Below are 22,609 nucleotides of genomic sequence, written 5' to 3'. Positions count from 1 at the left end.
TATATATCCATTATATATTATTGATATAATTAATATATTATAATTATTTATTTAATATATTATAATTAATATAAGCTATTTACACGTTTATCTTTTCAATTTAACTTATAAAAAAATATATTAAAATAGACAAACTGCTTAAAAAGGTATTCCTGATCGTGTAGAGGAGCGGTAAGTACTTTAGTCCCTCTCTTGCGAGGTAACGCATACTTCTTCGCTTAATATATTCTCCTAATAACTCGAAAATTTATTTCCGAGTTATTAGGAGAATATATTAAGCGAAGAAGTATGCGTTACTTCGCAAGAGGGGGACTAAAATACTTACCGCTCCTCTACACGATCAGGAATACCTCTTTACGAAATATATTCTCCTAATAACTCAGAAATAAATTTTCGAGCGTAAGATACATTTAGTGCTCATGAACTTCTTCGCATCACTAACTTCTTCGCAAATTATATTCTCCTGATAACTCGGACGCTAATTTTCGCGGATATTGAAAGACATTATTGTAATGTCTGCATTATTAGAATATCGAGCGTATTATAAGACACATATTATTACTTGTGGGAATTGCATTTCTTCATAAAACATATTCTTTTATTAACTCAAGTTACAACTTTTGAATAATTTGAATAATTATTAAAAAACATCTCTCATCAACTGCATCATCGACATTATTTATGAAGGAATTAATGGAGTTTTTTCTCGTGGAATCGGTGAACATTCTGCCATTGAAATTTGGAGCAACAAATAGATGAATAAAATGAATCAATAATTAGAATTGTAATAATTATATATCCATTATATATTATTGATATAATTAATATATTATAATTATTTATTTAATATATTATGATTAATATAAGCTATTTACACGTTTATCTTTTCAATTTAACTTATAAAAAAATATATTAAAAAAGACAAACTGCTTCTTGTACAAAGAAATTAGAATTTTTAAAATTTTTTAATTATTTTAGTCTTATCAAAATTCATAAAGATTGTTGTTCTTTCGTTTAAGTAACTAAATAATTATCTTATGAAATCTGCTTACTTTTTTATAATCTTTATTAAATTTATCCGCTTACTTTTTTTATAATCTTTATTAAATTGATAATTTGATTTTGTATATCGATTTGCTTTTCGTTGTCGAAAGATCGTGCAATTCGTACATTATAAAATCTCGCGAATGACGATCGATGATCACATAAGCGAGACTGACCTACCCTTAACGATACCAGCATAGGATATGTCCCGCAAGGGGATGTACGCATGCCCGACGTAATTCGCTCCTTCCCTTCAGGAACTGCACCGTGTAGGGATAATGCCTTACGAGTGACACAGCGACGAACAAATGCAGCTGGCGTGGACTCGCCATCCTTTCAGTGCTTTTTGCACGTAATCTGGAATCGTGGAGAAAGGAATTTATATATTTTACGCAGAAATGAGGGAAAATGTAAGTAAATATATTTAATATATAAAGCACACAAGAGATATATCAAATTCTCGATATCATCATGAGAGATGTTGCACAGTGAATACGGAAGCGTTCGAGTTATGGAAAATTCGAAGGGAGATTTTAATTGAGAAAGAGATTTTTTAATGAGATTTTTTAAAGAGAGATTTTTTAATATTTCCTCACAAATATATTATATTCCCAGATTATAAGTTAAAGATTCCTTATGAAAAATTTAAAATAGGCTTAAATTGATTGAAATAAATTGATTAATGGGAATCGACAGAAATTTGTAAAAATTAAATTCTCACTTTTAAAATAAGGGATATTCAATTTTTTTGTATAAATGATTGTAAACGTAATTAATTTTTTTTCGCAGGATAAGATTGCATTGTGTTTCTTATTGATACTTGCCCTTTGTACAAGAGTATATTCGGCAAACGCCAGGCACATAATTACCAAAAGAAATTATAGCGATCAAAGTGTAAGAGGCTATCTGGCAGAGGTAAGACGATTATAAGAAAAAGAATTTTACAATTTAATATATCATGACAAAATTATATCTTGACAATTTAATATATAATTAAATATATCATGACAATATTTAACTCTTGTAACTCTATGTATAATTTTATTAATTTTATTGTGAGAGACATGTAAATATATGATGTAATATTTTTGTTATTAAATCAACAATTTTATATAATTTACAAATAATATTAATTAAAAGAAAGAAAATAAACTGATTAAAAGTTATTCTTATTAACTATCATATTAATTTAAGAAATTTTGTAATTTTTATTACTAATACAAGGTTTAGGTTTAAATTGAAAGAGATTAAATCTTTTTCTTATACATAACGAGCTCTGACGTTTCAGAGAACCTGTTGGTGGAACGAGGTGTGCAAGGAAGAATTTCATAGTAAGTTCCGATGCCGTTGTCCGAGATGGTCCTATTGTCGCGCACCAGGGAGATATTACGACGCTCACTGCAGTATGACACGCACAGGCTACATATGGACCCAACCGGAAACATCATTAAGCCTTGAAATCGATAAGTAAATGAGACGCTACGAAAAGTCAATCCTGAAAAAAACAGGTGAACTAAAAATCTTTACAAAAATTTATTTTATAAACGTATAAACACAAAATTTTCTTATAATTAAAATTAAGATTTTTATGATTGTCAAATTGATTTTTATGATTTCCTTGTCTTCCTATATATTTCTCATTTCCACTAAAAATAATCCAAAAACAATTCAATTTATAATTACGTGTACTTTATTTACTTTTTAAAATTAATTTTAAAAATAAAATGAATAAAATGCAATTATTTTTTCATCAGAACATTATGTGTTCAATGTTATACTAATAAAATCTCATTAATTTTTGTATCGGCAGTCTTTTGCTTTTATTTATATTAGAGATTGCGCGGTTATGAATAACTTGATAACAAATAATTAAATCTTCACAATTTTTTAATTCTCTTTTTAATTATTGTTTCTATTATTTTTTTTTAAATTAAATGTTTAATATTTAATTATGTGGAAATAGGAAAAGAGATATCGAAATATTTTTAAATCCATCTTTTATTTCTAATTAATTAATTTAATCAGTGAATTTTATATAAGTAAATTACCTTCAATTAATATTAACTTCATTAATCATTGCAGGTGTGGCAATAACAAAAGAAATCAAATTTCTCTCGTTTAAAATCAAAATCAGCGATTGTTAAAGTTTCCGCAGATTGTTTAATCATCGGTTAAGATGTGATATGATTGTTGTAATTTTCTATTAGTAATTTTATTTATATAAGAGGAAAATGGAAACATTGAATAATGTTCAGAAAATAACGAAAAACTCGAGAACAATATAATTTACATTAGTACATCGATAAACACACGCTGCCAACAATTTATAATTATTGTGTTATATATGAACTCGTTGTGATTAATAAAGTTCATTATTAATAAAGTTTTTTGATGAAGTAATTTGTGGCTTTTCTTATTCATCATGTTGCAAATATATAATTCTCACAAATATAATATAAATTTATAATATAAATTTATATTATAAATTATATTATATATTATAATATAAATTTATATTATAAATTTAATATAAATATAATATAAATTTAATATAAATTTAATATAAATTTATAATATAAATTTATATTATAATAAACAAATATAATATAAATTTATTTCACGTTTTAATTTTTTTATATAGATTTATAGCTGTCATTCAACACGCCATTATTTAATAGCTAAAAATTTATAAATATGCATCTCTGAAAGTAAATATGTATTTATAAATATGTATCTCTAAAAATTTCAAATATGTGACAAATCTTTATCTTATCGTTGAAAAAATATCAAAATTGATTATTATTTATTTAATTTTTGCTCAGCGGATAGCATCGACGCATATGCGTGTCTGTATTAAAATATTGTCATATATATATATATATATATATATATATATATATATATATATATATATTACCATATTTATATTTATATTGCCATATATATTAATCAAGAGTTATTGATTACTCTGCGAACAGAGAAAAACTCTGACGTCAATGGTTTCCAGGATACGTTATCTAATGTTCCTTTCCACTTCCCCGGGGACAGTGACCAGGACACCTGCGCGCAACTATCGATTGACGCCCACCTGTCTGATTGTACCGGCAAGTCCTTTTCAAATTCTGGAGTAGATACAGTCTATTTCGAACGATATTAAAGGTTGTGTTTCGTCAGTTACTAGCTGGTATGTAAAATCTTTCTCTTCTGTTTTATCTTTCTTTTCTATCTTATCAATGAAATTAAAACTATGTTCGTGCTCGAATCATATTATCGGAAGAAAATACGATTATTAAAGCGTTACTATTCACTGGCGAGTGCGTCACGTTATCCCGTTTATCCAGAAATCCAAGAATCTCAATTATTTTCCCTCCTCTTTAATATGTCATTGTACATCTTCAGATAAAATCCTATCATGTTACGCTTTATGTTATTAGTTTCTAATATTTTTTAATAATTGCTTTTACCTTAACAATTTTATATTGATTATGCATAGTAAAATAGTTATTCTGAGATTCAATATCATTGACATAATCATCATTGAATTCTCCGACATTCTTGTGTAGTTTAAACGTAAGGAATTTAAGGAATTTCTTGTCATTTATTCATATTATATCGAGCGATTAATTGATTTTCTCTGATTGTACTTGTTGCTTTCAAAGCTATATTTTAAAATTACGATAATGTAAATTCAATGACGAGCGCCTGCGCGTGTTATCGATTTAACTTCCCGGCCTGGACCTCATCAGCTGCGAAGCTTATGAGAGAGAAAAATAACAAGATGGCGAGTGAACACAATCAGTTGTCCCGATTTCTCTTGGTGCTTGCGATAGTATTATTTAGATACGTTACATCCGATATCAACGATGGAAATTTCGCGGGAAATAATTTCAACAGACTTGACACCGAAGCTCTTTATCATCTTTCTCAGGTATGCATACATAGATAATATAAATATATATATATATATATATATATATATATATATATATATAATTAAAATATTATCTCAGTAAATTTTTATTATGATATATTTTAAATAATGTTCACATGGATAAATAAAATTATAAGATTAATATAAACGACGTATGTTCCATCTTTATTTTATAATTTAAATCAAACGAAAATATTTAAATAAATATGTTTTTTAAAAATATTACGTTCTTTTTAAATTGCAATTATTTTTATAAAAATAATTATACATGAATTATTAAATTTACATATTATTTAATTTAATTATAACGCGCATTTAATTTATTTTATTTAAAAGATTTATTGATCGTAAATGTTTTTTGTTATAATATATATTATATCTCTACATTAATCTCTTTTATAAAAAACCTGATAATGTTTGAATTATGATTGATTTGTAATGACATAATAATTCCATCATATCAGAATCATAAATTATTTTCACTATCAGGATCAATTTCCGGAAACTTACAATTATGCACCACTACATCCTGTTGAAAATCATTTGTGGCAAAGTCCCGAAAATCTTGGCGAGATTTCTGGAGTCGCGGTGGATCCATCGGGTAATCCTGTGATTTTTCATCGCGGAGATCGAACTTGGAATTATGAGTAAGAATCATAGAATAAATTAACAAATGATAATCAAAATCGTAACAATAAAAATAGCAAAAAAGAATTATGCTTTAAATTTTAAAACATTAAGAAATAAAACAACGATTATTAGTTTTTAAAACACATTTATGTCGTGCAATATTCTTTTATATAACAAGAAGCAATTCTTTTTATAGAAAGAATTATCTACTCTTTTTAATTTTTAATATGTGATACAAAATAATTATTTATAGTTTCTTTATAATTTTGAAAAGTATATAAAATATTCTGGTGTTCTTATTATAGTGTATTAATGTGAATTTTCAGAACATTTAACGATAATGCAGAATATCAAGAAAAGTATAAAGGTCCCATTCGTAATGATACAGTGTTAACATTGGACCCTAAAACTGGCGATATTATTCGCGGTTGGGGAAATCATACATTTTATTTACCGCATGGGATTCACATCGATAATCTTGGAAACATATGGCTGACTGATATTGCCCTCCATCAAGTATTCAAGGTATATAGAGAAATTTATAGCAGAGCCCATTTTTAAGATACAGTCTTAATAATTGTTACAATAACAAATAAAAATGTAATATAAATCACAAATAAAACAATGTATTATAATTATAAGGTGGAAAGTAAGGAAAAAAAGAAATATATATATATATTAATAAAACATATAATATAAGGAAAAAAAATGTTTTAATTAAATATGTTATAAATATAATTATGCATAAGTTATATTATAATCGGTCTTTTTGTTAATTGTTATTATAAAAAATATTGTTGACTGATTATATTCGTCATAAATTATAGTATTCGGCTTCCGGAATTCCTCGACTGATCCTCGGTCAACGATTCGAGCCTGGAAATGATATGGAACATTTCTGCCAGCCAACATCGGTCGCAGTTTTACCGAATGGCGAGATTGTTGTCGCTGATGGATATTGCAATAATAGGATAATGTTGTTTGACAAAAGAGGCAATCCCAAATACAGTATTGGCGAACGTACGTTTAATATTAATTTAAAATTAATTAACGTTTAAACTTAATATTAGAATCTATCTTAAATTTTTATTTATACTGATTTTTAAAAGTAAAATTTCACGATCACAATTGATGATAATTGCAAGTAACATTAATACTACATAAGATAAATATATAACTGTGGTAAAGCGCGCAAGTGTTCACGAGTAGAAATCAGTGTTCTTTGATTTTAGTTTTTTATAAATTTAATATCTTTTTTATAAATATTATAATATAATTAGAATAAATAATAATTTTCTTTATCTTTTGCTTGTAAAAATATATATATATATATATATATATATATATGTATGTATTATTAATAAATTTTGCATACACTTTTATAGATTGGATTTCTTTAAGGATTCCTCATGCTTTGACGATTTTGCCAAACAGACAAGTATGCATCGCTGATCGTGAAAATTTAAGGATTGTGTGCTTGGATGTCATATCTTCCGGTTTGAATCGAAATCCTGAATCTCCGTATTCCATTCGTCATCGACAATTTGGTCGCATATTCGGTGTCACGTCTTATCGTAAGTAACTCATAAAAAATGTAATTTATTGTACGATAATTATTGTAAATTAGAGCATTTAATTCTATCTTAAAATTGTATATCATGCATTTCAAATTTAATATTATCTAATATAAATCTAATAATATCTAATATAAATTTAATATATTAAATCTAATATATTGTCAATTCAAATCTGTTAGCAATATTATAATATGTTATATTCTGCGTCAACATATATTTTGACATTCTTTCTAGCACATTATTATTTACTAATTATATTAAAAAAATTTTTAACAGAGAAAGGCAAAAATAATAAATATAATTTTATTATTAATAATTTCAGGTGGTTTTATTTATGCTGTCAATGGTATGACGTCTAAAAACATACAAATTAAAGGCTTCACTATTGATCCAATAAATCGAAATGTAACAGAAATTTGGGGTCCAGAATCTTTAGTAAGTTGTTACATTTTATATTCGAGATACATGTAATAAAAAAAATTTTAAATATTCATTTTATTATAAATATTCTGACGGATTTCAAAATAGATTACTCTTTTTAAAAGAAACATATGTGTTAATAAGCATATTTGTTTCAGCCTTTTACGATGCCTCATGCCATTGCAGCATGCCCGTATGGCACAGCACTTTACGTATCAGAGATTGGGCCCAATAAAATATGGAAATTCGATTTATTACAAACTTAATGTAAAAATTAAACGAATATTACAAAATATAACGTCAAAATCTGTCATCTGTAATGTTATTATATATATTATTATCTGGAGTAAAAACAAAAATCAAATTCGCAAAAGCAGCAAAATTTAATTCATTTTTGCTCACACACACACCCACACCCACACTCACACATTATTTTTTTATACATAATACAAGCAGATGTTATAAATATATATTATGTTAATATAATTTTTTTCAATAAAGGAAATTCTTTTTTTATTCAAATACAGATTTCTCTTCCATAAGGTTTTTAATTATGATTATTATAATTAAGAATTCCTATTATATTAAAAAAAACAATTGTCACTATCTTATTTGCATTAATACAATTTATATGATATTTATATATTTTGCTTATGCACATATTATATGGTACGTGTAACATAAGTAATACTTGCATAAGTAATACTTTCATGCGACAAATGTAAAATAAATATGCCGATGATGATATAATTGAAATATATAATACAACAGTATTCATATCTCAGACATTATTTAATGCAATTCTATCATATAATTTTGACATTTTGAAAATAAATTGCGCTATCATTATTTATTATGTTATAGATTGCGTAAAATTTCATTTTACTAAATCTAATCTCTTTTTATTATCTTTTCATACAAAGAGAAAATTTGAGTTTATAAAATTAAAGCTAAAGTAAAAAAAATAAAATATTTTTTTTCTTTCTATCTCTGCGCATTATATAAGTCTATAATAATAATAATGTAAGATATTTTTTATATCATCATATATTATTAATATAAACAAATATTTTGTATTGTCATCTTTCTATTCAATATAGTACATATATTTATTATAATCATATTAAATTATGACATTATAAGTGAGAAAGCATAAGAACTATTTTTTTACAAAATACATAAAAATAAATTTTTCATATGCTAGTTGATAGTACAAATTAACAAAATATACAATCAAATTCTCTTTTTTGTTACACGGAATTAGTAAATGCATATATATATATATATATATATATATATATATATATATAAAACTATATATAAGTTTTATATATATATATATATATATATATATATATATAAAAGTTACTTGTATTTTTACATTTTCAAAAGAAGATGAATGATTAAAATATATAGCTATTTATTAATCCATAAAAAGAAGAAAGAGATTTTGGTATATCTTACTGTTATGTCACTTGAATATAAATATCTCTTAATTAATCTGTGCATTGAATGTGAATAAAGTTGCATCCAAAAATTTAATCATTTTTTAACATATATCGTAATAATAAAAATATAATAAAAAAAATATAATATAATAAATAGTGACAATAAAAATAGTAACATACTTTGTTCATAATTTCATAATTTAATATGATATCGATAAGGGATAAAAAGTCTTAAGTAAAAAAAATCTAAAACTATGTAATACTATAATAATAATAACTTGTGTGTTCTCTTATAATAGTATACTACTGTATATCTACATTTATACTATTATATAACAAGCTGTAATAATTTTGCTACGCTTCACATTTAGAGCGTGCACTATTTGTTATTATTTGTTTATTTATATAATTGATTATTTTAATATAAATCATTAATTCTCACTCCACTACAATTCACGCTAGTCTTTGTAACAGCAAAACCCACGAGCATTAGATGTGCCGAGAGCCTCATGATATTCTCTTCTGCTACATCTGGCGATAATAAGATATACACATACTTTCCACCAAAACTTGTAAGTTTTCCCGCAAAACCGTATTCTCTCGCAATTGCGCAAATAATATCAATATTTGGATGCGACAATCCCAAATCATGAAAAATTTTTTGACTTAGTGAAATAAAGATCTGCAAAGCATTAGAAAATCTAAATTAAGAAATGACACAATTACCGATGATAATAATAAAAGATAATAAAATAATAATAAAATAATAATAAAAGATAATAAAAGATTTGAAATTGTTGTAATAGTATAGCTATTCAAAATACGTAACAAAGCAATGTCAAAAATAGAAAAAAAAAGAAAAACTTACTTTCAATGTTTTGTACGTATTTTGTAAATGATTTCCTTGAAGAAAATTAAGTGCATTAAGCTCTCTACAAGCCTGCTTTGATATATAATCGATAACGTTCAAAATGATGTTCAAATACATAGGATAAAAAAATTTTAGCTCCGCCATCCTCTTCATTTGTTTGAGTTTATTTTGGCGAATTCTTGAGTCGATCAGCAGAATCTTCATTCTCGGTGCGATTATATTACAAGTTTCATTATAGCCTGTCCGAATGTCGTATCGAAATTTTATTATTCCGCCATATGAGCACACATCGTTGTCAATATTGGCTACATAATTTTCTATAACTTCCTCGCACTCCAAAACATATCCCGAGATATCTTCTAAATCTCCATCATAAAATGCCTCGATACCTTTCTGCAGACGTGCCCAGTATAAAAAGCTCGCTGCGAGACATATCGCAAATGATGTTGAACTGCCCAGACCAGCGCGCATAGGTAATTGCGAAGTCAAGCACACGTGGAAAGATTTTATATTTAGTCTCTCGGCACAAACAATAAGAATAAACAAGTAAAAAAATGTGTGTAAACTAAATCTTTGCTCGTATGTATTCCCCATACCGTTTAATGTGATAAAATATTGCACGTATCTATGTAACAAGATATTTTCTTTCAAGAAATGATCAGCGTTATCAATATTATTAAAAAAAAAGTTTAGGACTTGTTCTAGAGATAAATTCAACCATAAATCAATATCAGGAAAATCGATCTTAATAATATATCTTCTATTATCAGTTATTTCGCAAAATTTGAGCGTGGTTCGAAGATCTATACTGGTCGCTACAACACGTTTACCATACATTGCCAAAGGTTCTCCGTATAAGATGATTCTGCCTGGTGCAGAAACTTTGAATTTAATCCTTTTCAATTTTGTATCGTCGTCCATTTATACTTACAAATAAAAATCTCTACTGTCTAAAAAGATCAATAAGTATTAAATAATAAGTCGTAAGAAATAAATCTGAGTATTACAGTTCTTTTATAGAGATTTATCAAAATTAATATTTATGTAACATGAAGAAAATCATCGAGATTGTAGATCATAGGTATTTCACTCATTCTACGTTTTATATAAATTATAAATGCATCGGTTATGTGTGACAAAAATGATTTCTTCTATTGAATTTTTATTCCGTACACAAAAAATACACTTACAATTTAATCAGATTTTCGTTCTTTATTGTTGTTTACCATTGTGTTGTTAACAGAAATTATAAATTGCTTCTATTTTTAATGCTTCACTTACAAAATAAGTCTGTATAATACATTATAATTTTAACTATTAAGATTGTATTATTATTTATGAGCGACGAAAAAAGAATTATGAAAATTATTCGAGAACATTCGTTTCCGCACAAAATACTGTTAATATTTCGTATTATATTATACAATCTCACGACTTGATACTCTATATACTAAATTCGTTTCGTAAATAACAATAATAGCGCTACAAAATAAACTTAAGTATCGCGCGATTACAATGTCAAAACTTTTTAACATTTCAATAATAAGTTATTAAAACCGCGCGAAATTTACATATTACAAGCATTATAAGATATATATTATATATTATAATAATGTTATTATATGTTACAATAATATTATAGATTATAAATTATGATAATATTAATATTATATGTTATAAAAATCATTTTTAAAGATATGTTACACGACATATGACAAACAAATTATCATTATTTATTTGCATTAATTGTATGTGATATTTATATATCGACGCTTTACAGTAAATGTACAAATGCATATATATATATATATATATATATATATATATATGTATATATATATATATATATATATATACATATATGTATGTATATATATACACAATATATTTCCAATGAACATATTTTATGTAGCAGATATAAAAAACAATAAAAAACGAAATTTGAAAAAGAAATTTGATATAGATCATTTTTTAATTAATGTCTGAAATAAAAACACAATACACGCATATCGACTTATATCGTTTAATATAATTCAATCAAAATAAAATTATAATGTAAGAAGTAAGCAAAATTTTCCTTGTTTTTTTATGGATAAAGCTTAATTCGGTTAGTAATAATAAATACAGTATATCATGTAATTCCGACTGAAAAGTCAATTTCGGAGTAAAATAGCGATATTTGTTCTTTAATAACTTTTTCCATGAATAGATAAAAATTTTAACTTATAAAGCTAAAGATAAAATGAAAACATAAAATAAATATTTTTTTTCTCTTTTGCCATTTTTGCGGATTGCACAAATATCAATAGTAAATTAAAAAGATAATAATATTTCCACTGGCCACATTATCAAATTAATGCAGAAAAATATTTCATTGTCATTTTTCCATTCAATTAACGCGATATTATTCGCACTTTAATATTCTTCTGTTAAGATTCCTGTTTCTTTCTCGCAATCATAAATAAAAAATGATAAAAAAATATTATTAATATTAAAAATATTAATATTAAAAATATGATTAAGCGAAAAAACATTAATATTTATTTCTTACAAAATATATTAACATAATATATATATTTAAATTAATAATAATAATAAAAATAATTAATATTTATTTAAATAAATATATTAAAGCAATATATTTATAAATAAATATATTTATAAATATATATAAATATATATAAATTTATAAATTTATATATATTTATATATATATAAATTTAATATATATAAATATTTATAAAAATATATATAAATATATTTATAAATATAATAAATTCGTCTTTCGAACGTCATTACTCGTGTCCGATCATATGGTTTGGAAAAATATATTGAAGAATTTCTTTTTTACCTTGCACAAATAAATGTATAATAATGAAGTTGTATTGGCGTGAGAAAAAAATCAATTTATTTTCGATAAACGAATTTTGCAATAAATATATCACCCAAAGTGACATCGCTTATAATTTTATAAAATTGAATACGATATCACATCGAAAGAACAGAAATTTTAATATAGAATACATTATATAAAACTGAATATTGTTTGTTCATTTTTTCTTACTTATAATGCCGTAATTCAAATTGATAATTATTTTATTTCTTACATTTATATGTACATATATATATATATATATATATATATATATATATATATATATATAGCATTACTTGTTATTATATACAATTTTCGAATGTAATATTTTATGCAAATATTATATCCGAAGAAAATATACTTTGACTCAAATTATTTTATAATTGAAATAAAATAGTACTCGTACAATGAATTACATCATTTAATAGAATACGATTATGTAATTTTGATGTAGACGATAAGCAGCGCTACCCTTGTTATTTTTAGATTACATTGCGTAAAGCTTAATTCGATTAATAATAAGTAAAATGCATCATCTCGATTAAATCTCGAAAGTAAAAATCCAGAAAAGGATAATTTGTCTATTAATTTTTATACATGCATACCTACATATCTACAAAATTTCAGTTTATAAATTTTTTCCAGTCTATAAAATAGAAAAGTAAAATGAACGTTTTTTTCTCTTTTACTATTAGCAACGCCTACATCTGGAATAGTAATTCAAAAGTTTCAATATATACGTTTACTATATTTTATTTGTTCAGCTGATACGCACTTTGTTATTTCTGAAAAATTTTTATTCCTTCACTGCATATATCGATTGATAACGTTATACACAAGAAAGCATAAATGTTTTTCACATAAAAATATCAGTACAAGATGGCTTTCGTATATGTTCTACTATTTGCGTTTGTTAAAATGTATCAAAAAAATCATCTTTCTTGTTTATCTTGCAGTTGATGCACATCTTTACTTTTTACGTTTAAATGTGGACTATATAATCAATTAAAATATATACAGCTATTTATTAATAAAATGAAAAGAGTCACTATAAAAATGAAATCTATGAAACGAAAAGTCATTAGTCTTCTAATCAATCTACATTATCAAAAACCCAAATGAAATGATATATAAAAAATTAATTGTTTTAACAAAGTTTACAATCAAAATATTTATAGTAACTCTTCGCTTATGACTTCATAATTCAATATAATTGATTTAATTTAATATGATATCATTGAAAGAAGAGAAATTAAGAAACAAAAAAAATATATAAAATTGTGTATTGTTTCTCTTTTCTCGAGTATAAAAAATAAAACTATAATATTATAAAATTCGCAATTTTACTACATTGTTTTCGCTTAGTTTAATGAATCATATTATTTAATTATTTATGTGCGATTTTGATGTACTCATTCAAGTCGCACTCCCGTGCAAGATATTGTAGTAATTTGGGAATTAAAATTGCTTTCATTCAAGTTCTTCATAAGTTTAGAAATTTTCCTTTTGTAAGATATTAAATGATAAGAATTCGGCAGTAATGGAATTATTGCTTTACTAGCTCCAACTCCTGTGGATTTCCCTCCGAATCCACAATTTTGTGCAATTGAATTAATAGTATTGAAATTTGAATGCGACAAATTCAAGCCACTTAGCGCCATTTGATTCCAAGAAAGATTAGCCTGCAAAGCATTAAGAAATTTAAATAAAAAAGCAACATAATTTTGATTTATGAATAATGATGCATTCGAGATTATTATAAATGCAAAAATAACTATATAAAACTATACAATTAAATAATTCGCAAAGAAACGAAACAAGACTTACCTGTAGATCTTGATATGATCCTTTTAATCCGTGTATCCGTAAATCCGTGTTTATTCTCAAATCCCTGATTAAATATAGTGTTGAAATCATATTTTGCGATCTGTTTTTGATCTCACTTAAATGGTCATTCAAGGCTTTGTCATTTCTATTTTTCATGTCGGTCAGTTGTTGCATCTGTTGATTCTTATCTAGGCAAATGTTTGCATCAACCAGGAGAATATTTATTTCTGGCGTATTTATGATTTCACGCTGAACGTTTAGCTGATCTCTATATTGAAATGCTGTTACATGACCATATGTGCATATGATATGATCCTGCTTGTACTGCCATAATATTTTCTCATAAGACATTACGTATCCCGAAATTCGTTCCAATTTTTCCGGTGTAAATCCACTGTGGTCACCTCTCTCTAGATACGACCAATGTAAAAAGCACGCCGCGAGACATGTCGCGAATGACGTCGAACTGCCAAGACCAGCGTTCATTGGTAAAACCGTGGTCAAGTGCACGTAAAAAGGTTGTATAGCGAGTTTCTCATTCTGGGCGATAACGTATAAGAGGAAAAAGAAAATTTCTAAGCTAAATTTCTGCTCAAATGTTGTCCATAATTGGTTAAAGCTATTAAAATATCGCACGTATCTAAGGAAGGAGGAATACTCATCGATTATCAAATTAAAAGTTTCGCCGTCGCTAATTAAGCTTGTAATCCTTTCTAAAGGTATGTTTAAAGATATATCGACTTTAGGCAATTCTATTTTAACGATTCTTTCTTCTAGAGGTAATTTATGGAACTTTAGCGTGGTACGAAGATTTAAGCTGGCCGCCACAACTTGATTTCCAAAACTCACCACATGATCTCCGCATAAGAAAACCCTACCCGGTGCCGAAATTTGAAATGAAGTCATACTTTCTGTGTATCAAAATCTCTACTTCGTCAAAAGATCGATGCAGTGTTCGTTATAAAATTTTAAATCCGTAACTTTTAGAAATAAATATTAAAAAAAGTACTTTTATGTATACAATTTGATGTGAAAAGAGGTCATCGAGAAAATATTTGTTGATTTTATATAAGTTGAAGGTGCCTCAGATATATATAACAAAATAACGTGTCACTAATACATTATCGAATTATATCGATATAAAACAAAAAAAGTTTATTTAGATTCAATTGAATTCTAATTCTTTCCAATTGTTTTTATTCTCTGCGAACTAAAATCTTCTGAATCTTCTGTTACAATTCGTCTTCACTACTTCTATCGAGATTGCACACAAGTTTGAGGGAATACAATATATTTACTATTAAACTATTAAAATTATTTATATAATAGAAAAAGAGGAGCCACTAATATTAAACATTTGAGACGTTACCGCTAGGTTTTGTTATACAAGTCGCGTTTCGATCATGACTGATTTTGTTTCATGAAATTCTCAAGCAATAACAACTCCGAATATGCGAACCAAAATATTGACTTCATGGTAGAAGTTTTTCAAGGAAGATCATATTAAATGTATTTACATTTTTTAACTTTTTAAATTGACATCATATATTATTGGCAATGAATATTGCAATAAATGTACACATTTTCCTTGTTATTTTATGGATAATGTTTAATTCGGTTAGTAATAATAAGTACAGTGTATCATGTAATTCTGACTATCAATTTCGAAGTCAATTTCGGAGTAAAAGAGCGATACTTGTTCTATAATAACTTTTTTCGAATAGACAAAATTTTAACTTATAAAGCTAAAGATAAAATGAAAACATAAAATGAATATTTTTTTCTCTTTTGTCATTTCTGCGGATTGCACAAATATCAATAGTAAATTAAAAAGATAATAATATTTCCACTGGCCACATTATCAAATTAATGCAAAAAAATATTTCATTGTCATTTTTCCATTCAATTAACGCGATATTATTCGCGCTTTATTATTCTTCTGTTAAGATTCCTGTTTCTTTCTCGCAATCATAAATAAAAAATGATAAAAAAATATTATTAATATTAAAAATATTAATATTAAAAATATGATTAAGCGAAAAAGCATAAATATTTATTTCTTACAAAATATATTAACATAATATATATATTTAAATTAATAATAATAATAAAAATAATTAATATTTATTTAAATAAATATATTAAAGCAATATATTTATAAATAAATTGAAATAAATTCGTCTTTCGAACGTCATTACTCGTGTCCGATCATATAGTTTGGAAAAATATATTGAAGAATTTCTTTTTTACCTTGCACAAATAAATGTATAATAATAAAGTTGTATTGGCGTGAGAAAAAAATCAATTTATTTTCGATAAACGAATTTTGCAATAAATATATCGCCCAAAGTGACATCGCTTATAATTTTATAAAATTGAATACAATATCACATCGGAAGAACAGAAATTTTAACATAGAATACATTATATAAAACTGAATATTGTTTGTTCATTTTTTCTTACTTATAATGCCGTAATTCAAATTGATAATTATTTTATTTCTTACATTTATATGTACATATATATATATATATATATATATATATATATATATATATATATAGCATTACTTGTTATTATATACAATTTTCGAATGTAATATTTTATGCAAATATTACATCCGAAGAAAATATACTTTGACTCAAATTATTTTATAATTGAAATAAAATAGTACTCGTACAATGAATTACATCATTTAATAGAAAAGATTATGTAATTTTGGTGCAGACGATAAGCAGCGTTGCTCTTGTTATTTTTTGCATTACGTAAAGCTTAATTCGATTAATAATAAATAAAATGGATCATCTCGATTAAATCTCGAAAGTAAAAATCCAGAAAAGGATAATGATGCTTTGTCTATTAATTCTTATACATGCATATATACAAAATTTCAGTCTGTAAATTTTTTCCAGTCTATAAAATAAAAAAATAAAATGAATATTTTTTTTTTCTATACTATTAGTAACGCATACATCTGGAATAGTAATTTAAAAGTTTGAATATGTACACGTTTACTATACTTTATTTTTCAGCTGATACGCATTTTGTTATTTTTGAAAAATTTTTATTCCTTCACTGTATTTAATTATTTATGTGCAATTTTAATGAACCTGGTCAAGACGCACTCCCGTGCAGGATACTGTAGTAGTGGACACAGAAAAACCATTCCATAACAAATCTGATACAAGATTAAATGCTCTATTATTGTATTCTGTTGATTCTGGTAATAGAATTATTACATCACCAGTTCCATTTCCTGCGCATTTCCCTTTGAATCCATAATTTCCTGCAATGGAACAAATAGAATCGATATTCGGATGCGACAAATCCAACTCACGTAGGCTATTTTGATTCGAGAAAAGTTTATCCTGCAAAGCATTAAGAAATTTAAATAAAAACAACATAATTTCCATTTAGGAATAATGATGTATTCGAGATTATTATAAATGCAAAAACAACTGCATCAAACTATACAATGAAATAATTCGCAAAGAAATGAAAGAAGACTTACCTGTATATTTTTATATAAGCTTTCTAATAATTGTAAATTCCTGTTTGTTCTCTGATGGTTCTCTCTGATTTTATGGAGTATTTGAACAACCTCTTCCGATATATTATTGATCTTGTCTAAAAGGTCATCAACGGCGATGCGATCTCTATTTGCCTTGACGGCCAATTGTAGCATCTGTTGTTTCTTATCTAAGCAAATTTTTGCATCAGCCAGGAAAATATACATTTCTGGCGTATTTATGATTTCACTCTGGACATTTAGCGGTCCTTTTATACATTTATATGCTGTTACACGACCGTATGTGCATATCATGTGATCCTGATTGAACTCATAAGTCTCTGTATATTCTTCCTCAGAGGACATCACATATTCCGAAATTCGTTTCAATTCTTCCGGAGTAAATCCATTGTGGTCATCTTTCTGTAGACACGACCAATGTAAAAAGCACGCGGCGAGACATGTCGCGAACGACGTCGAACTGCCAAGACCAGCGTTCATCTTTAATTTCGTGGTCAAGTGTACGTGAAAAGGTTGTATATCGAGTTCTTCCTTCCGAGCGATAACCAATAGGAGAAAAAAGAAAATTTGTAAGCTAACTCTCTGCTCATTTGTCCTCCATAATCCGTTGAAAGTGATAAAATTTCGCACGCATCCAAGGAATATATAGGGATAATCATTGATCATAGAACTATAATTTTTGCAGAGAGTAAAATTTACAATCATTTGTAAAGGTATGTCTAACGATATATCGACATCAGGGAAATCTATCTTAATGATTCCTAACTGTAGAGGTAGTTGGCGGAATTTGAGCGTGGTACGAAGACCTAAACTGGCCGCCACAACTTGTTTTCCATGCATCACCGTATGCTCTCCGCATAAGAAAACTCTACCCGGTGCCGAAATTTGGAATGTAGTCATATTTTCTGCGTACCAAAATCTCTTCTCCGTCAAAAAATCGATGTAGCGTTGATTATAAAATTTTAAATCAAGTCCGCAACTTTTAGAGGTAGATATTAGAAAATGTATTTTTATGTATACAATTTAATGTGAAAAGAGGTCATCGAAGACTGAGAGGTGTCATGGCCCGCTTTTAGATGATCCCTGAAAGCGATACGCCCTCTGTTAATCTAAAAAACGTGGACATGAACTACAAAGCCATGTCCACGAAAGTTCTCAGAGGGTAACATATTATGTGCACAATTTCTGGTTCTGTTCCGTGCTATGTGCACAAAATGACGGTAGCACCAGTGCTGTATAGCAAGGTGCTTACGTATATCAAATAAATTTTAATATAAGTGAGAAATGATGAATTTGAATATATATATATATATATATATATATATATATTTAATATATATATAATATATATATATATATATATATATATATATATATATATATATATATATATATATTCAAATATATATATATATATATATATATATTCAAATATATATATATATATATATATATATATAGAGAGAGAGAGAGAGAGAGAGAGAAATAATAAAATTTATTTATCATAGAAATATATTTAATATAAACACCTTACAGAATTCGTGTTACGGATATTTCGTGCACATAGCACGGAATATATATATATATATATATATATATATATATATATATATATATATATATATATAGTGTACGCGGGAGTTATGTGAGCAAGTGAGAAGATAATAAGAGGGAGCGAAATGGCAGTAAGAGCGAGCGAGATAGGAATAGAACGAGCAATGAAGACTCGAAAATCGAGTCTTTCTTGCAGCCTTGGCGTACTATTTCTCTCTCGCTCGCTCCTATTACTCTCTCGCTTGCTCCTATTACTATCTCGCTCGCTTCTGTTATTATTTCATCTGTTATTATTTCTTACGTACTCATATACTGTCATGTTCATCTCGTTATCAAGTCTGCCGCTGGCAAGCGGCCGATGACAAACTAATGAAAATTTTGCGATTAAAATAACATCAAACACGGTATCAATCGGACAAATATAGTTAAATATATATAATCAAACTTTTTATTATCAGACTAATTAAAAATTATCCGATTTACGTCGTGTTTGATATCATTTTAATCACAAAAATCTCAATAATTCATTAAAATTACTTTCATATCGATAAAATAAAAAATAAAAGTTTCAGTTTTTATTTTATAATCTCGTAAATTGCGAATGGATAGAGAAAGTGAAGAAGCCGATTGTAAGAGACTTCGGAATTCTTTGATGATAGGTCATCTCGCTCGCTCTCGACTCGCTGTCGCTCTCGCACTTGATAGGTCGTAAAGATAAGCGGACTCGGCTTCCTCGCGAATATAAACATCTTATAAAATAAAAACTGAAACTCTTATTTTTTATTTTATCCATTTGAAAATAATTTTAATGAATTATTGAGATTCTTGCGATTAAAATGATATCAAACACGATGTAAATCGGATAATTTTTAATTGGTCTGATAATAAAAATTTTGATTTTATATATTTAACTACATTTATCCAATTGATACCGTGTTTGATGTTATTTTAATCGCAAAATTTTTATTAAAATTTTTATTAAATCGCTTTCAGGGATCACCTAAAAGCGGGCCATGACACCTCTCAGTCTTCTCTCTGGTAACATCAGCTATATATGACGAAAGTAACGTATCACTAATATTATATCACTATTATATCACTAATATAATATCGAATTATATCGATACAAAAGAAATCCACTTAGATCCAATCAGACTCTATAAATCTTCCCAATTGTTTTTATTCTCTGCGAAGTAAAATCCTCCAAATCCTTTGTTACAATTCTTCTCTTCTTCTATCAAAATTGTACACACAAGTTTGACAATACAATATATTTACTATTAAATTATTAAAATTATTTATATCAGAAAAAGAGGAGCCACTAATATTAAAAATTATTTGAGACGATACCGCTAGGTTTTCATGTACAAGCCACGATTATAACTGATTTTGCTTCATGAAATTCTCAAGCAATAACAGCGCTCCGAATATGCGAATCAAAATATTGACTATAAGGTCGAAGTTTTTAAAGAAGAATTAAACTAAATGTATTTACTTTTTTTACATAATTTAACATCATATATTATTTGCATGTTAAAATCAAACAAATTGTCACATATTTTATAAATTACATTGATGCAATTTACCTACTTTTTTATTACTACTTTTTTATTGTCGCAGTTTTATACACAATATATATGTATATAAAAAAATATGCTTTGACGTTGATTATTACATAGTTAAGATGTATTATAGAAGGTAGTATTAGTTATTTTGAATTATATTGTTTATCTGTTTAATAAAATGGCATTGTGTAAATCGATTAAGTAAAATGCATCAACTCTGGTTCGAAAGTCAAAATCCGAAGCAAAATGATGATACTTTTTGTTACTAACTTTACTTACAAATAGATGAAATTTTAAACTATAAAATAAATAAAGACAAAATATAAAATTTTTTTTTAGCTTTATCTGTACGCAATACAAAATACTAGTCTATATATAATTGTAATTTACGTAATAATATATAAGTACCTATATTATGTGTAATACACATCACAATGTATCACGTGATAATATAAATATTTTTCATATTATTATGACGTATTAATAACAATATTTTTTGCCATCTTTTGTGATAATTCGACAAACATACATTTTGTTACTCTTACTACTATTAAATTCCTACTTTTTATTACAGCCATATTTAATGGTGATAATGCTAAGGACAAAAAAGTATATTTTATTTGTGCCATTCGCATCATCTGCTCGTATGTTTTCCGACGAATTCTCGAGTCAATCGATAAAATTTTAATTCTCTGCATTCTTTTTTATTATTACGAATTAATAATAAATGCATGTATAATTAATCTACATGTCTAAAATTAAATCATATATAATAATTGATTAGATAGATATCCAAGGCATTTCATAATTTGCTTTCACAAATTACATAACATTGTTAGTTGTTAAAAAATAGAAAATGAGTCGAAAAACCTTAAACTACACAGCAGAGAGAACATAGTCACGCGCATTATTAATCGTACAGCTATGGACATATATCCGCCTAATAAACAATAACAAGTGAATTTTATTTCATGAATTCTATTTTACTAATTCTTTACTAATCATTACAAATAAAATAATTTAGTACTAATCGACCCACTTTTTATTCAGTAATAGCATTATGTAATTTATAAACTTGAATTATGAATCCTATGTATATCTATTAATTTGCGAATTGAAAAAGACTGCAGTATGTTTTATTGCCTCGCAGTTATTATCTTGGCAACATCTTTGTTCAATTCGCAATTTCGAAATAACGGGATAACATACGAAAAAAGAAACTAATATCGACATATTCGACATATTTTAAAATATTCAATTAGTCCTTATTTTGAACTTCGTAACCTAATACGGTGTCAATCACAAACAATAAACTGTAAATAAAAGACTATATTAAAC

At 26.2% G+C, this 22,609-nt stretch overlaps 5 protein-coding genes across 8 annotated transcripts; 2 read left to right on the top strand and 3 right to left on the bottom strand.

Moving 5' to 3' along the window:
• Window positions 1-1,303: 1,303 nt before the first annotated feature.
• LOC105256682 lies at window positions 1,304-3,435 on the top strand. The gene is made up of 4 exons (XM_011266817.3): window positions 1,304-1,454; window positions 1,834-1,959; window positions 2,333-2,552; window positions 3,127-3,435. The coding sequence occupies exons 1-3, from the start codon at window positions 1,443-1,445 to the stop codon at window positions 2,513-2,515; spliced, it is 321 nt and encodes a 106-aa protein (XP_011265119.1). The 5' UTR covers window positions 1,304-1,442; the 3' UTR covers window positions 2,516-2,552; window positions 3,127-3,435.
• A 690-nt stretch (window positions 3,436-4,125) lies between these two features.
• Window positions 4,126-7,992, top strand: LOC105256681 (peptidyl-alpha-hydroxyglycine alpha-amidating lyase 2). 3 transcript variants are annotated; one of them, XM_011266815.3, is made up of 8 exons: window positions 4,126-4,228; window positions 4,791-4,972; window positions 5,465-5,622; window positions 5,932-6,130; window positions 6,433-6,625; window positions 6,991-7,179; window positions 7,505-7,617; window positions 7,761-7,991. In XM_011266815.3, exons 2-8 carry the CDS (start codon window positions 4,802-4,804, stop codon window positions 7,866-7,868), a joined length of 1,131 nt encoding a protein of 376 aa, XP_011265117.1. In that variant the 5' UTR covers window positions 4,126-4,228; window positions 4,791-4,801; the 3' UTR covers window positions 7,869-7,991. The 3 variants fall into 3 exon arrangements, with proteins under 3 accessions (XP_011265117.1, XP_011265116.1, XP_011265118.1); XM_011266814.3 differs by having other exon boundaries at window positions 4,140-4,228; window positions 4,704-4,972; XM_011266816.3 differs by having other exon boundaries at window positions 4,148-4,228; window positions 4,744-4,972; window positions 7,761-7,992.
• A 1,352-nt stretch (window positions 7,993-9,344) lies between these two features.
• On the bottom strand, window positions 9,345-10,950 carry LOC105256687 (mevalonate kinase). Its single transcript, XM_025414619.1, has 2 exons — window positions 9,907-10,950; window positions 9,345-9,732 (listed from the first exon to the last, which is right to left on the bottom strand). The coding sequence occupies exons 1-2, from the start codon at window positions 10,840-10,842 to the stop codon at window positions 9,469-9,471; spliced, it is 1,200 nt and encodes a 399-aa protein (XP_025270404.1). The 5' UTR covers window positions 10,843-10,950; the 3' UTR covers window positions 9,345-9,468.
• A 3,188-nt stretch (window positions 10,951-14,138) lies between these two features.
• LOC112639742 (mevalonate kinase-like) lies at window positions 14,139-15,683 on the bottom strand. The gene is made up of 2 exons (XM_025414624.1): window positions 14,624-15,683; window positions 14,139-14,478 (listed from the first exon to the last, which is right to left on the bottom strand). The coding sequence occupies exons 1-2, from the start codon at window positions 15,527-15,529 to the stop codon at window positions 14,209-14,211; spliced, it is 1,176 nt and encodes a 391-aa protein (XP_025270409.1). The 5' UTR covers window positions 15,530-15,683; the 3' UTR covers window positions 14,139-14,208.
• Window positions 15,684-17,249: 1,566 nt separating this feature from the next.
• LOC105256680 (mevalonate kinase) lies at window positions 17,250-19,277 on the bottom strand. Of its 2 annotated transcripts, none has more exons than XM_011266813.3 (2): window positions 18,135-19,277; window positions 17,250-17,909 (listed from the first exon to the last, which is right to left on the bottom strand). In XM_011266813.3, the coding sequence occupies exons 1-2, from the start codon at window positions 19,050-19,052 to the stop codon at window positions 17,859-17,861; spliced, it is 969 nt and encodes a 322-aa protein (XP_011265115.2). In that variant the 5' UTR covers window positions 19,053-19,277; the 3' UTR covers window positions 17,250-17,858. The 2 variants fall into 2 exon arrangements, with proteins under 2 accessions (XP_011265115.2, XP_011265114.2); XM_011266812.3 differs by having other exon boundaries at window positions 17,251-17,991; window positions 18,135-19,275.
• Window positions 19,278-22,609: the final 3,332 nt, after the last annotated feature.

Source organism: Camponotus floridanus, unplaced genomic scaffold (assembly GCF_003227725.1).
Source record: "Camponotus floridanus strain SB8 unplaced genomic scaffold, Cflo_v7.5 scaffold86, whole genome shotgun sequence".
In the NCBI taxonomy this organism is placed as follows: domain Eukaryota; kingdom Metazoa; phylum Arthropoda; class Insecta; order Hymenoptera; family Formicidae; genus Camponotus; species Camponotus floridanus.
This window is presented reverse-complemented; position numbering and strand designations above follow the sequence as displayed.